The following is a 13658-nucleotide window of genomic DNA, read 5'->3' on the forward strand; positions in this document are numbered from 1 at the left end:
GCCTAATTAGTCTTTGCTTGATAAAAATATGAATCAATACTATTGCATAAGGAGCATCATAACCAGCTGAATCCTCACAAAGTTATTCTACTAAAATCTGGAACGCCTCGATAGCCCTCAGGAATAACTCATCAAATCGAGATAAAGAAACAGGATTGTGTGCATATTTACCTTGAAAGTCCATAATTGCGCGCATACCGTCTCAATCCGATATTAATATACATGCAGGGAATACCAAGAAACTCAAACTGGACAAGTGATATCCTCAGTTACATGCAACTAAACTTGTGTGCGTGCAATAGGAGCAGAGCATCAGCTCAACAAATACCCAACTTCTATCACAGTTTATACAAATATGAAAGGAAGAAAAGGACCTGGAATGAATACAGGTAATAACATAGCGCAAGAAAGGAAAGAGAAAATTGATTTTAACTAAGAGAGTCATCCAAAAGAACACTTTGCTGTTGCAAATCTGAAATAGTTTTAACAAGAAAGAGAGCAAAAGTAGAGCTCTACATGAAGATACAAGAAACGACAAAGATGAAAGAACAGGAAACATGAGTTACAGGACTGCATACAGTGCAGGATAGAACACAACCAAGACAAAAGAGTACTCTTTTTTGTTGCCTTTCCCTTTCCACACCTACAGCTGACCAGATTATTGCTATCTATAAGATATGCACCAAGGAAAGCACATAGTACTAGTTATGTGCCTTTGGAGGGATCTCCTCACTTGGCCATCATGATTTTGACAAACTCGTCGTAGTTGATCTGGCCATCACCATCAACATCAGCCTCACGGATCATCTCTTCGACCTCCTCGTCTGTCAGCTTCTCACCGAGGTTGGTCATGACATGGCGAAGCTCGGCAGCTGAGATGAACCCATTCTGATCCTTGTCAAAAACTCGGAATGCCTCCTTGAGCTCCTCTTCTGAATCAGTGTCCTTCATCTTGCGGGCCATCAGGTTAAGAAACTCTGGAAAATCAATGGTTCCATTGCCATCTGCATCAACCTCATTGATCATGTCTTGTAGCTCTGCCTCTGTAGGATTCTGCCCCAGAGATCGCATCACAGTTCCCAGCTCCTTGGTTGTGATGCAACCTGTACAAAATTTTGCCAAGACAAAATGATCTTAGATTGCATAAAGAGAACATTAATTGAACTTTAAAGTAAGGCAACTTGAACTTGGAAATTGTGTACACTTTAAAATCTGGGAAATAGAAGATCAAGAGTGCGACCAGAGATTCTCACCACAAGAATTACATGAGTTAAACCTAACAATGACACAACAGATTTGACAAAACCAGTACATAAGACAAGCATCACCTCAGTCTTATGGGCTAAGAATCCTACAGGACTTTTAGCATGCGCATGCGCATCCGCCAAACAGGGCTTAATATGTGCTAGACATGGCAAACACTATGATGGATCACTTGTAGCATGCAAACATTGCACAAAGACTCCAGAATCAAAGACCATAGAAATTAAACCCACAGCGAGAAACTGAACCAACAAATCTTAGCTATTTGTTGGATCCTTCGAGTAGCTTTCAAACAACATATAAGTTACAGGATAAGCTTATAGAGATTGACCATAACATCTGATTCGAAATTTGACATAGCACCTATGGGCACACAAGAAATATAATTATTATATCAGCAACATATATGTGCTCATGTCAAGCATAGTAAATCGGAGATCACATTATTCTTTCCCCAAATACGCAAACTCTACACTTTCAAAGTATGTTTTAATTACCTTTTATGAGGTAAAATGCTAACAAGGCTTCAAATAGCACTTGACTTTCCATTTCCAATCCTTTGATATAGTAGTTCTTCGATTTGTAACTCTTATAAAGGATTAATACAATCGACTGCTTCTATATTGCATAATCTAGAACCACTCCATATTAATCAAGTTAGAAGTCAAAAGTCCGATTCAGAAAACGAAACAGGTATTTCAATGAACCAATTACTGACTCATAGTATGGCTTGAAAGCACGCAAATAATTTCTATTCTATCAGCAATAGAAAGATACAAGCATGCCTTGAAACTTATCAAACTACGCAATAGATAACAAGTCAACAACTAAGAGACGAAGCCCTAGTTACAGATTCACCAACTTCTTATCGCTATACACAGCAGAACCCTAACAATTAGCAAAAGCAGGAAGAGTCCGTGTTCAGATCCATTTCCCAACCAAATAACTCAAAAGATACCAAAAGATCTCCTTCCTCCGCCGAAACAATCGGATCGAGCACCAGATTCGGCAAAACGGAGCTCGATCGAGACAGAAGAGCGCGCATGGTGATCTAAGGGAAGGAAGAAGGACTTTACCGTCTCCATCCTTGTCGAACAAGCTGAAGGCCTCCTTGAACTCGGAGATCTGCTCGTCTGTTAGCTGCTCCGCCATGGTCGCTTCTTCAGAGCTATCGAAGTTCGAGTCCTGGAGATCGAGATTTAGATAGATTCTATAATCTCGGCTGACCTTTTCCTTTCGTCTCTCTTTTTACACATCACTACCTACATGTTGATCTTATTACATATTCTTTGTCTTATTCTTTTTATTATTTATGGATAATTTTTATTTACTGTAAGTGCTTTTATGCATATTTAATTGGATTTTAAGTTGAAACAAATAATCCAACTAATCTATAAAAGATATTTGTATTAAAGAGTTGTAATCTATTTAACATGATTAACTCTGGGCATTTAATCCCTTGGAAACCCCAAACTTATCTCTTCTATTAAATGACCTTCTAGGGGCCTCAATAGTTTTGGGGGGAGGTGACTTCATTTCACCCTAGTTTTATTTTTATTTTTATAGTCCCTCATCATGTTGGCTTTTTTTTCAGTCTAGTCCCGTAAATTTTTTTTTTCAACATATTTGAAAACTTCAAACAAATTAATTTAATTCTTTGCTTGAATATTTTTCAAGAGTTCATTCGAAGTTTGTGTGAATGAGTTTGAACGAGATGCCTCGCTTCTTTGCTTCGAATAAGCTATACCTCGCTTCTTTGCTTCGAATAAGCTATCTCACTTCTTCGCTAAAATATTTTTAGAGGCTCTCGGGTAACTTTTATTCAAAGCTTATTTAAACAATTTCAAATGATTAAATTAAGTTTGAATAAATTCAAACAATCAAAATATGTCCGAACAAATTCAAACTCAGATCTTCGAATCTTGTCTTGAAAAATGATCGGTGCTCTCACGATTTTGAATTCAATCCCGTTAGAATGTTCAAAGCTTCCAACAACTTCAAACAACATAGCACACCAACCTTTCTTTCGCACTCTGCAACACTAACTTCATGATGCAATTGCACCACATTGTCAAACAACATAAAAGCGTCAAAGCTAAGATCCATAGAAAAAGATAAAAAGGCAAAGGAGAAGAATCCTCTCAAAAGAGAGCCCTGGCGAGCTTGCTCTTCAACCAGAAAGAAGATTGGATAAAGATTCTTCAACACAGGAGAGACGAGCCTCGAACAGCTGAGAGATGAACCTATTATGGTCCTTAAATTATCAAGAACTCGGAATGCCTTCTTGGGCTCCTCTTGTGTCCATCTAGGGCGAGCCATCAGATTAAGAGAGTCTGGGAAATGAATGGTTCCATCTGCATCAACCTCATTGCATCATGTCTTGTAGCTCTGCCTCTTTTATAATCTCGATCGGCTGACCTTTCTCTCTCTCTCTCTCTCTCTCTCTCTCTCTCTCTCTCTCTCTCTCTCTCTCTCTCTAACACTATCACTATATACCTACATTTTGGTCTTATTCTTTTTGTTATTTAAGAATAGTTGTTTTTTTACTGTAAGTACTTTTATATATGCATATTTAAATTACATTTTAGGTGGAAAAGAATAATCCATTTAATCTATAAAAAGATTCGTATTAAAGAGTTGTAATCTTTTAATTACCTTAATATTTTTGGTTACCAATTCACACCATCTTACAATAAATAAGTTACATATTGGATTTGGATTTGGATTTGGATTTGGATTTGGATTGCAGTAGCTGAGATTGCCAAAGGAAAGGAGCATTGGCATTGACGTCGCTGCAGTAAAGGCAAGGATGCTGCATGAAGCCTTGTTCACGTAGCACCTCTCTAGCTCTCATCACCAACTCCCTATTCCCAATCACCTCCTCCTCCTGCTCTTTCAACACCACCTGGATCGAATTACTAAAAGCCCCGTACGATTTCCCGTCGATCCCCGCGTCGCCGGGGCTCATGTCGGCCGACGTCTCGTTCGTCTGGCACCCGCTGAGGAGGATCCCGGCATCGCCGACCTTGCTGCCAGGAGAAATCGGGCAGCGTCCAGCGGCAGGAATATTCTTCGAGAACTTGGAGCTCGCGTCGGCCCCGAAGAGGTGCACGAGGTGGTCGCCGACGTGCGGCGAGTCGACGGTGGAGAGTGAGGTCAGGTGGCTCATGAGGGAGTCGAAGGGGATAGCTCGGGCACGGCGGCGGCGGGGGTCGGGTTTCCCGGTGATGGTGGACGGGCCGATTTGCTCCTTCTCCTTGTCGATCAGGCCGCCGCTGTGGCACGAGTCGGAGATCATCGTGAAGCTCGCTCCCGCCGGCAGGCGGTCGACGAGTTCACGGAAGTCAACGTCTACGTGTACATGGTGTTCAAAGACAAAAGTTACTTAAACGTAGGGTGTTATTTGCTAATCCTAAAGGCTTCATCATGTCACTAGCTAAATGAAAATTACTCACCAGTGATGAGGTTGAAGTCGCAAGGCACAATGGCCTCATCCCGAGCACTCCGGCCGTGATGCGGCTTGACGGCGGGGATGAGGGTTCCATGGCCGCTGTAGTGGAAGAAGAGCACGTCACCGGGCTCGGCGCGGGCGATCATGTCGGCGAGCGCGCGCTTAACGTTGACGCCAGTAGGTAAGAGGCTAGATCCGGGGGCGTCGGTGAGGACGGCGACGTCCTCGGGCAGGAAGCCGAAGCGGTTGACAAGGGCGCGGCGCATGGCTTCGACGTCGTTGATGCAGCCGTGGAGCTCGTAGCGAGTTCCGGCGTAGTTGCACCCGACCATGGTGGCCAACCTCTTCTTCCCCTCCTCCATGATGATCACGAATATTGTTACTTTGTTGTTATGGAAATAAACACTACGTACAAAGATATGATCACAAGATTGCTCAGAGATATATAACTTAACTTATATGGGGAGATTGCAAAATAGATGATAGATTTTAGTTATTTTGGTTATAGTTGAGTTGCGTAAAAGTAATGCTATTGTTTTGCTTCAAAGTATATCCCAGCTGCTTGCTTGCTTGGCTCTAGCTCTTTCTTTGCTTTAAATCAAGGACTCAGGTTGACCTCAACCAGAGACCAACTTGTGTATCTGGGTCAACGTTGCTTTGATCGATAGGAAAGTTTAATTTCTCTGCATGAATTCATTAGTTCAAGAGTACAAGTCTTTCTTTTGTTTAAGCCATTGTTTGGATTACATAGATGCTAAGGTTTAGGCAAAAATGGTGCCGAAAGAGTTTGGCAAGCAATACAGTGGGATGATCATAGAAGGAAAGCAAACTTCTTTCTTCTTCTTTTTTCAATAGTTGGATGGATGGCTTTGCTTACTTCTGCAAGGGAGTACGAGGATAGCGATGTGCGTGCATACCTGATCGATGAGACATTAAGAATTGGGTAAATTTTTCTTTTTGAGAGAAAGGTTTATATCAATTCTCCATTATAGATCTGTGAAACCAAATACTTCTCTCTCCACCCTCTCATCCATTAGTGGACATTTGTCGACTGGGAGGTTTCAGAGCCAACAAGAGTTTTTTTTTTTTACTGTAATCCCTTATGTTAAAAGAGACAATTTCATAGTAGAAGAGAGATACGAGGATGACTATAGATATAAACCTCACATAAATATATACTAAAAATATAATAAGACATAAAAATAATTATAAGCACTATATATATAATAAGAAACGGAGGAGGTAGGATATGGACTCTGAAAACAAGTTTTCCATTTGGTCATTCTTAGCAGCAATATGGAAAAGGAATAATAAGAGGCTCGATGAGTCTTAAAAATCTTTAACAAAATTAACTCTAAGAATATAAGAGGGTTGAAATCGTATAGCTTTGTCAAAACTATATGAAAATATAAAATTAAAAAAATAAAAGAGAACGAACAACGACAACGACAACTACCAACGAAAAATAAGAGGTTCGACGAGTCTCATAAATCTTTAACAAAATTAACTCTAAGAATACAGACAGACATAAGAGAGAGGGTTGAAATCTTATGGCTTTGTTAAAATCATATGAAAATATAAAACTAAAAAAGAAAAGAGGAGAAAAAATAACAACAACGACAAGGACCAACAGGATGACTGTCAGTGGTATTGAGCAACAGAATGATCAACACGTGAAAAATTAGAAGCCGAATATATGGAGGGTGGCTCTTGGAATATAGAGACAATGGATGGATCGCTCATGCCACCCAATCCCCAGACATCAGGCACAGCACGGTGGAGGATTGTAGGAAGAATTCATTTCTCTTAGAATAGGGTAAATTTATTCAATCATTATGTCGAAGAATTCATCATATATCAAGACATGCATTAAATTCCATAAAAGAATTATTCAGCCAGAGTTCATTAAAATCCGCAAATTGAACCCGACGTGAATCGAACACGCAACCTTCTGATCTGGAGTCAGACGCGCTACCATTGCGCCACGGATCCGAACTATTAAAGATTCCACAAGAATTTCCTTGAACCATGGTGCACTCCAAGATCAGATGAACTAAATTTAATCTCAAGAGAGGAAGGTTTAATGAAAGGAACGACCTCAAAGTAGCAGAACAGAAGACTATAAATAGAGCAACTGCAATATCTTTATACATAGTGGAAGGAGGAAGCTTCGTGGATATTTTAATTAACTTGTTGTTTCTAGTACTTCCTCAATGGTTTATAGAGCACCACAGTTACATATTTGGATTGAAACCTGTGAGTCAGGCCGAGGGCCAGCAGAGCTTGCGAAGCACATCCTCTCTCGACGAAGAGATGGTTAAGGATGACATGCTGCGGCTTAGGGGAGGACTCACTGTCTTGGGAGCCGATGACCGTGACGAGCAGCTGCGGTGGAAGATCAGGTGGCTCCTTCGCAAAATCCTCGTCGCCAGGGAACGGTTGTCCATAGCTGGACTCAGGTGATGGAGGGGCTTCAAATTCAGATACATTATCCAAACTTTCTGGAACATAATGCTGAACAAGGGAACAAAAAAGTTTTCAGTTGTAGAAAATTATAATCTGGTAATTCAAGTACTTTTAAGGCAGAAGTAGAAAGGTTTGCTGGTATGTCACTCACATGAACATCAAGGATGTTAGAGACTTGACCTCTCTCATCAGTTGTGTAAGGAACATCCGGGATATATCTGAATTGACCGTCAACGATAAGTTTGTAGTGATAGACTCCAGATGGAAGGACCAACAGGATGGTATGATCTTTGCCTGACTTCTGCAAGGCCTTCCTGGAGTGGAGATCCTCATATGCAGATCAGAGCCTTTAGTATATCCATAATATACTAGTACTATCAAAATAAAAAGAAATTGGAAATCTATGATAATGAAGTAGTAGGTTTCATTCTTGAGGAAATACACCTTGAAGACCAGTTATTCCAAGATCCTTCCACCAAAACATCTTTTCCTCCATGGCTCCATGTAATCAGAGTCGGAATTCCCTTTTCCCGGGGAGAATCAAAAGGCTCGCTGGAGTTGTTGTGATTAATAACCAAAGGAGCATCAGTTGGTCTCTGCAGTGGTGCTACTGGAACCTGCAATCCAAAAAATTTCAAAAATAAAAAGAAGCAAGAGCTGTCCTTCCTTCGACGAATATTTTTCTTCTTGTTTTAACTTAATATTAGTCTCTTCTCTTCAAATAGAAGAACGCATTTTATCTTATAATTGAAAACCTTTAATCGGGCATAATGTTAGAAATAGATCAACAGTTACAGATCATTTTTATCAAGTCCCAGACTTTCTATTCTTAAAGTTTCTAGTGACATATATAGTAAGCAAAAGTTAGTATCGAGAAATTATTCCATCTTTTGTTCCATTCTTCCAAATTTCAAAGAAAAGCACTATCGACGTATTAGAATCTAGGAGCCACTCAAAGGACATACTATTTGCCTACACAAGGCTAGAGAAGTATATGCCTCAACTTCACAAATCACAACCAGGAAGTAGAAAAAAGAGATAGTCCTCTGAGGAAAGAAGATGAACATGGAGAAAGAATATGTTGAACGCCTAGACTAATAATTCTTAAAAATAAAACAAGAAAATAAAGCATCTAACCTTAATTGATTTCAATACAGAAACCTATCCAAAGACAGCAAAACTAAAATGAATAAAAAGTCACAGAGGGAGAAAGTTCTGCATGAATGACTGTTCTTACCTAACTAAAACTATTTGTAATATAATTTGCAGCGAAATGGAAGTAGCACTCTGAGTAAGGGCAATGCTCTATCCATTTAAAACTGATTGTACCTGAATTAAAAGGGTTTGAAATATACAGAATAAATATCTATGATAGATAAGATAAATCGTAGGATTCCAACAAACTAAAACTTTTCTTTCAATGTTCTTCCCTGATTCCAGGTTCTTGCAGCTCACTTTTCTTTTGAATTAGGAAATGAACAGAAAGAAAGAACATACATCAACAAATAAGTATCATGCAGTATGATCGATGTGCGTATCGATTTTCGAGTAGTTTGTGCCCCTTGGAAATGTTAACATGACACATACAAAGACAGCGTCCCTGCTCTTTCCTGGTTGGAGGGACAAGTTCATGGCTACACGGCACAGAGAACCATTACCATCTGTACATGGTATCAGAACCAATGGCCATTTATAATGATTCCTACATAAGATTCAATACAAATTTGATATCGAGCAAAACTTAACACTAGATAGAGAGAAGTGGGCAGAAATTATCCCTACGATCATACAAACTCCTACTATTTGTATGAAGAATGCACTCTCCAGTCTTCACCACCAATTGGCTTAACTCTCACTACTTCACTATCCAAACATCAAAAGGTACTTTCCTAAGTTCATATTAACTCCTTAGGTATCTCAATCTCGTAGTACGACCTGCAGAGAGGGACTCCTAGCATTCCACATCTCTAATATACTACAAACTTCAACTGCATTAAGATCAAAGTATCCAAATTGACAGCATCAAAAATTAGATATCACAAAAAGATTAGGTCTTTAACATGCAACAGAACACATCCACTAAACCCAAAAGGCGACATTTTGATCACCACCCAATTCATAAGAACCAAAAACAGATCAAATTAACCGACAAGAAGAGGAGGAAAAGTAGCGAGAGAGAGAGAGAGAGAGAGAGTGACATCTCAACACCTGAGGAGCGAACACGGAGGGCAACGGGGACCACCGAGGGCTCTCCGGCAGGGAACCTACCGTCCGTCCAACCGAGGGCCTTCCGCCTCCGTTTTGCGCCTGCTTCGCGGCCGCGTTTCCCATCCCGTTTCACCTCCTCTTTAGGAGAAACCAAAGAAGAGAGAAGTTTTTTTCTTAAAAACCAGAGATAGTGATAGTACTTATTTGCAGAGAAAGCGGAGTGCCACTCTGGAAGCTCGAAGGCAGTGGCCAGCGGTAGAGAAGGAGCCCCTCAGGAGGGACGAGGAGTTTTCGGAATGCCACTGTGCTTTGAGTAAATTACGGGCAGTGCCACCTCCTCGGCGCCGGAGCAAAGGAGCGGAGAGAGAGAGAGAGAGAGGGGCGGGGGGTGAGCTCAGAGCTGGATATGAGGAATTGAAAGCGGAGAGACACGTGTCGAGCTGGGTGGGGGGGGGGCCTCTTGCATGCATGGCAGGCGATTTATATAATATCGGAAATCCCCCCCCTCATCAACGTTATTTGCCTCGGAACTAAAAGGACCAAAGATTAATTGCTACATTATATAAGTTTTGGGCCGAGAGGATAAGATCTCGTGTGGTACGTACGTACTGGAAAGAGAAGATCTAGCGTTAGATTCTGACATCGATATGGAGAGAGAGAGAGAGAGAGAGAGAGAGAGTAGGGTGGGGGGTACGTCGTCCTTATCCATCCATAATTTTTACTGTTTTGTTTCATTAATCGTATCGAAGCTGCAGCTAAACATGGGGCTTCTGGCTTCTCGAATTATATATCTAAGTTTTAAGTTCAAGTTAGAATCCCCAGGATATTAATTGATTCAGACCCAATTTTAAAGCACTCTGACTTAGCTCGGCCGCATTTGACTCAGATCAATTTTCGACACCACATCGACTTAGAATTATTATTAGACGGCTTAGTACTTTAACAATCTAGTTATCTAGTTATCTAATCAATTATCTAATAAAAATATATTTTTATTTAACTCTCTCTTTTTTATATATTATTTCCATTTCGACAATTTTTCCTGTCTAGATCAGCATCTGTCTTATGTTATAAGTCATTAAAAAAACATCTTAGATTAACTTTCACACAAAATAGTAGGACTGAATATCTTAAGAAACTCCTACGTGTATGTCAAAACTTGATAAACTCCTGTGTATGATGATTCTTGGCCTAGGTCAATCCGGTGCCAATAATTTATTGATAGAGGATTGGCCATTAAAAAGAAATTTTTTATTTAACTTCCTTCCTTTTGTATTATTTTTATTTCAACACCTCGTTCTTTTATCTATCTAAATCAACCCTTGCCTCTTACTGTAACTTTCACACAAAGGAATAGGACGGGATTCATTTACCAATGACTTTTTCCTTTTTCTTTTTTCCAAAACCTGACTTCTATAATACTAAAAATGCTCAAGGTTTTTGCTAAAGCAAAAACTCATTTCTCAAATAAAAGAGAAAGAGAATTCTTAAAAGAAAAGAGTGAACCATGAATTATTTTCTATCTTGTAATGAAATCTCTCCTTCAAATATTATATTTTTTATTCATAAATTTCTCTTTAAAAAACCAAGGTAGCATTTGCTTCTGAGTGGTGAAATTATATATATATATATATTTAAATTTAGTTAAGAGGTAGTTTGATTCTGATTTTAAATTATAGATCTATAAATTTAATATCTCAGCACTAAGTTTCTACACCACTCAAAAGAGGAACATTTTAGTTCATTCCAGTTTCCCCCCTCCTCCTCCTCCTCCTCCTCCTCCAGCCTTGCCTGCAACGCATGAGTTCATTATGAGCAATATATGTAATCATTGCAAGCTCTGACAAAGCCCAGCACGCGCGCCAGAGAAAGCCCACCCAGTCCAACGCACCTCACCCCCACTCTCTCTATCTCTTCTACAAAAAGTACGAGGGTTTCAATAACGTTGACACGATCGAGACTCTCAGAGCTTAGGCAATGACTGCTAGTACAATACCTACAAATGCCAAAGCAAAGGCATGCACATCTCCACTATCTCTATCTCTATCTCTATCTCTATCTCTACATGCATGTCAGCTACCTAGTTCTCGCCTCGTTCTCTAATTTTCACTACACGACATGGAATAACATTAATTTCTGTATTAAATCACGCTAGCTACAAGATTTGGTGTTGCTCAAACTGAAACCCAATTAGCTGGATCATCATCAGTTCATCAAAGTCCTATAAAGGAAAGAGAATTAAGTAGTTAAGCATTGGGCATGCATGCGTACATGCACTTTATTTGTCTGCTTTACAAGTAGCAAAACATTTCCCGGAAAAGAAGAAGAAAAAGAACAGCCACCACCTAGGTTTCTGAGCTTCCTCACAATAACCTTATAAACTATTCTAGACAAACAACTGCTTGAATTGTAGTTAAAGACTATAGGTTAAATAGATTTGAACATCAACAGCCTGTTTTTTCTTTCTCTAACTTTTGGATAATCAAATATGTAGACTAAATAAATATATACTACTCAATGCGCATAGTATTATTAGTAATCATGCCTGTAGCTTGTCTCTTAATTAGTAAACTAACAGCTCTTTCTGCTAATTAATTAGCAAGTAAGAAATTGATTAAGCTCAAACACACTTACCTTTAATTAGTTCTAGGTCATCTCCGCTACTCTTCGCCTTTTCGACCTCTCCACCGGCGACGGCCGGTCCACTAGACTCTTTAGGGCATCCCTCAAGAATTCACCGCCGGTAATCGGGTCGTCGGTCTCCTGGTCATCCTCTCTCGCGAGAACGAGCTCGTTACGCATTCTTCCGCCCATCGTCGCCATCTCCGCTCGCAGAATCTTCATGCGGAGCGACCGCAGCGTCTCGATGAGATCGGGAAGCAGGTCGGATCGGTCGTCGCAGCAGATCGACGCATCGAACATTGCTAGTCTTTGGCTGGTCGATGCGGCGGCGGGGGAGGCGGTGGATGGGAGCACGACGATCTCGTCGGTCTCGGTCGGGATTAAGAATAACTGGTTGCTGGTGATGTCGGAGATCCGCTGCTTCAGATCTCTCATGATTTCTACGGCTTTGGCTAGTAGAGAAGCCTTGTCTATCTATATATATTAAGATTGAGTAGTAGAATATGAGATCTAAATTCTAGAATGGAAAAAAGAAGAAGAAGACGACGACTTCATATAGAACTGAGCGCATTCTAACAAACCCTAACCCTAGAAATTTCATATCGGCTATCAAATACCAATCATGTGATTGTGACCATATATCAGTCTTCTACTACATATATAACCAACACTGATTAAATTCCTATTATTTAAAAAATCTTTTTCTTTGCTAGTAGGAGAGGAAGTTTCCTTTTAACCTTGGTTTCGCAGGCGAGGATTGATCGGAGGCGATCGAGGTGGGACTTGATGCGCTCCCTCCGACGCTTCTCGGCCTCCCGGTGGTTCTGCGACGCAAGGAGTGCTCGGTTATCGACCGCGGCGGCGACGGCGGCAGAGGTAGGATCTGCTAATTTTGGGTATGAGGAGGAGGCGGTGAAGTAGCCAGGCGGCATGGAGATGGACGTGGAGGTGGAGGTGGAGGTGGGATTAGCCAGGCAGGGGACATAGATCCCGTCTCGCCCGGTATCCGACATATTCGGGTACATGTCGGAATGTGATCCCATGTATCTATCTATCTATCCCTCGAGTAAGGAATAAATGTGAGAGAGAGAGAGAGAGAGAGAGAGAGAGAGAGAGAGAGAGAGGCACTGTTAACCTTTTCAAATGGCGTACTGAAACGTGTCAAGATGTGGCACGCTCGCATTTAATAATGGTATTGTTGGCTGGAAAAGTAGAAGGGAATGGTTGATGATACAAAGGAAAGGATGGGTGGTCTCAAGTCTCAACCACATATATGCATAGTGAATTTTTGACTACCTTAGTTCTGACGAGACTACACGTGGATGCCCGAACTGTTCAACGATTTTTGGTGTAATAATGCTTTCATATATACGCATACCCACTAACTCAAGATGTTGATTTTTATATACATATGCAAAATATATGTTAATAAGTGAATAAATACGTTACTCACTTATTTGGGTATATTGTTTGGAAGGAGAAAAAAGAAGAAGAAGAAAATTCGATATGGACGTAGATGTTTTCTGAAACTGATGTTGGAAGTGCATGGATAAATAATTATAGATCCAAATTCCATATTTGATAATAAGACTGGACAAAACGATCATCTTGCGCATCTGCAGACCATTCTGATCCTTGGATGTGTATG

At 40.4% G+C, this 13658-nt stretch overlaps 3 protein-coding genes and 1 non-coding gene across 5 annotated transcripts; all 4 read right to left on the bottom strand.

The window, feature by feature from the left end:
• Positions 1 to 441: 441 nt before the first annotated feature.
• Positions 442 to 2542, bottom strand: LOC140788048 (calmodulin-1). The gene is made up of 2 exons (XM_073137141.1): positions 2340 to 2542; positions 442 to 1103 (listed from the first exon to the last, which is right to left on the bottom strand). Exons 1-2 carry the CDS (start codon positions 2413 to 2415, stop codon positions 730 to 732), a joined length of 450 nt encoding a protein of 149 aa, XP_072993242.1. The 5' UTR covers positions 2416 to 2542; the 3' UTR covers positions 442 to 729.
• Positions 2543 to 3890: 1348 nt separating this feature from the next.
• On the bottom strand, positions 3891 to 5170 carry LOC140788047 (metacaspase-9). Its single transcript, XM_073137140.1, has 2 exons — positions 4719 to 5170; positions 3891 to 4614 (listed from the first exon to the last, which is right to left on the bottom strand). Exons 1-2 carry the CDS (start codon positions 5074 to 5076, stop codon positions 3965 to 3967), a joined length of 1008 nt encoding a protein of 335 aa, XP_072993241.1. The 5' UTR covers positions 5077 to 5170; the 3' UTR covers positions 3891 to 3964.
• A 1464-nt stretch (positions 5171 to 6634) lies between these two features.
• On the bottom strand, positions 6635 to 6706 carry TRNAW-CCA (transfer RNA tryptophan (anticodon CCA)). Its single transcript has one exon. It is a non-coding gene; the product is annotated as a tRNA-Trp (tRNA).
• A 112-nt stretch (positions 6707 to 6818) lies between these two features.
• On the bottom strand, positions 6819 to 13104 carry LOC140787921 (SNF1-related protein kinase regulatory subunit beta-1-like). 2 transcript variants are annotated; one of them, XM_073136952.1, is made up of 4 exons: positions 12748 to 13104; positions 7625 to 7797; positions 7332 to 7494; positions 6819 to 7228 (listed from the first exon to the last, which is right to left on the bottom strand). In XM_073136952.1, exons 1-4 carry the CDS (start codon positions 13051 to 13053, stop codon positions 6914 to 6916), a joined length of 957 nt encoding a protein of 318 aa, XP_072993053.1. In that variant the 5' UTR covers positions 13054 to 13104; the 3' UTR covers positions 6819 to 6913. The 2 variants fall into 2 exon arrangements, with proteins under 2 accessions (XP_072993053.1, XP_072993054.1); XM_073136953.1 differs by lacking the exon at positions 12748 to 13104 and adding an exon at positions 9389 to 12027.
• Between the last annotated feature and the right edge of the window lie 554 nt (positions 13105 to 13658).

This window comes from Typha latifolia, chromosome 5 (assembly GCF_019914945.1).
Source record: "Typha latifolia isolate L0001 chromosome 5, TyphaL0001v2, whole genome shotgun sequence".
Taxonomy (NCBI): domain Eukaryota; kingdom Viridiplantae; phylum Streptophyta; class Magnoliopsida; order Poales; family Typhaceae; genus Typha; species Typha latifolia.

Coding starts and splice junctions, on each gene's coding strand:
- LOC140788048 (XM_073137141.1), bottom strand. CDS start 2,415: ATGGCGGAGCAGCTAACAGACGAGCAGATCTCCGAGTTCAAGGAGGCC. Junction 1,104..2,339: donor GTTCGACAAGGATGGAGACG/GTAAAGTCCTTC, acceptor AATTTTGTACAG/GTTGCATCACAACCAAGGAG.
- LOC140788047 (XM_073137140.1), bottom strand. CDS start 5,076: ATGGAGGAGGGGAAGAAGAGGTTGGCCACCATGGTCGGGTGCAACTAC. Junction 4,615..4,718: donor CGACTTCAACCTCATCACTG/GTGAGTAATTTT, acceptor ATGTACACGTAG/ACGTTGACTTCCGTGAACTC.
- LOC140787921 (XM_073136952.1), bottom strand. CDS start 13,053: ATGGGATCACATTCCGACATGTACCCGAATATGTCGGATACCGGGCGA. Junction 7,798..12,747: donor TCCTCGCCTGCGAAACCAAG/GTTAAAAGGAAA, acceptor TTTGGATTGCAG/GTTCCAGTAGCACCACTGCA. Junction 7,229..7,331: donor CTAACATCCTTGATGTTCAT/GTGAGTGACATA, acceptor TCCCTTGTTCAG/CATTATGTTCCAGAAAGTTT.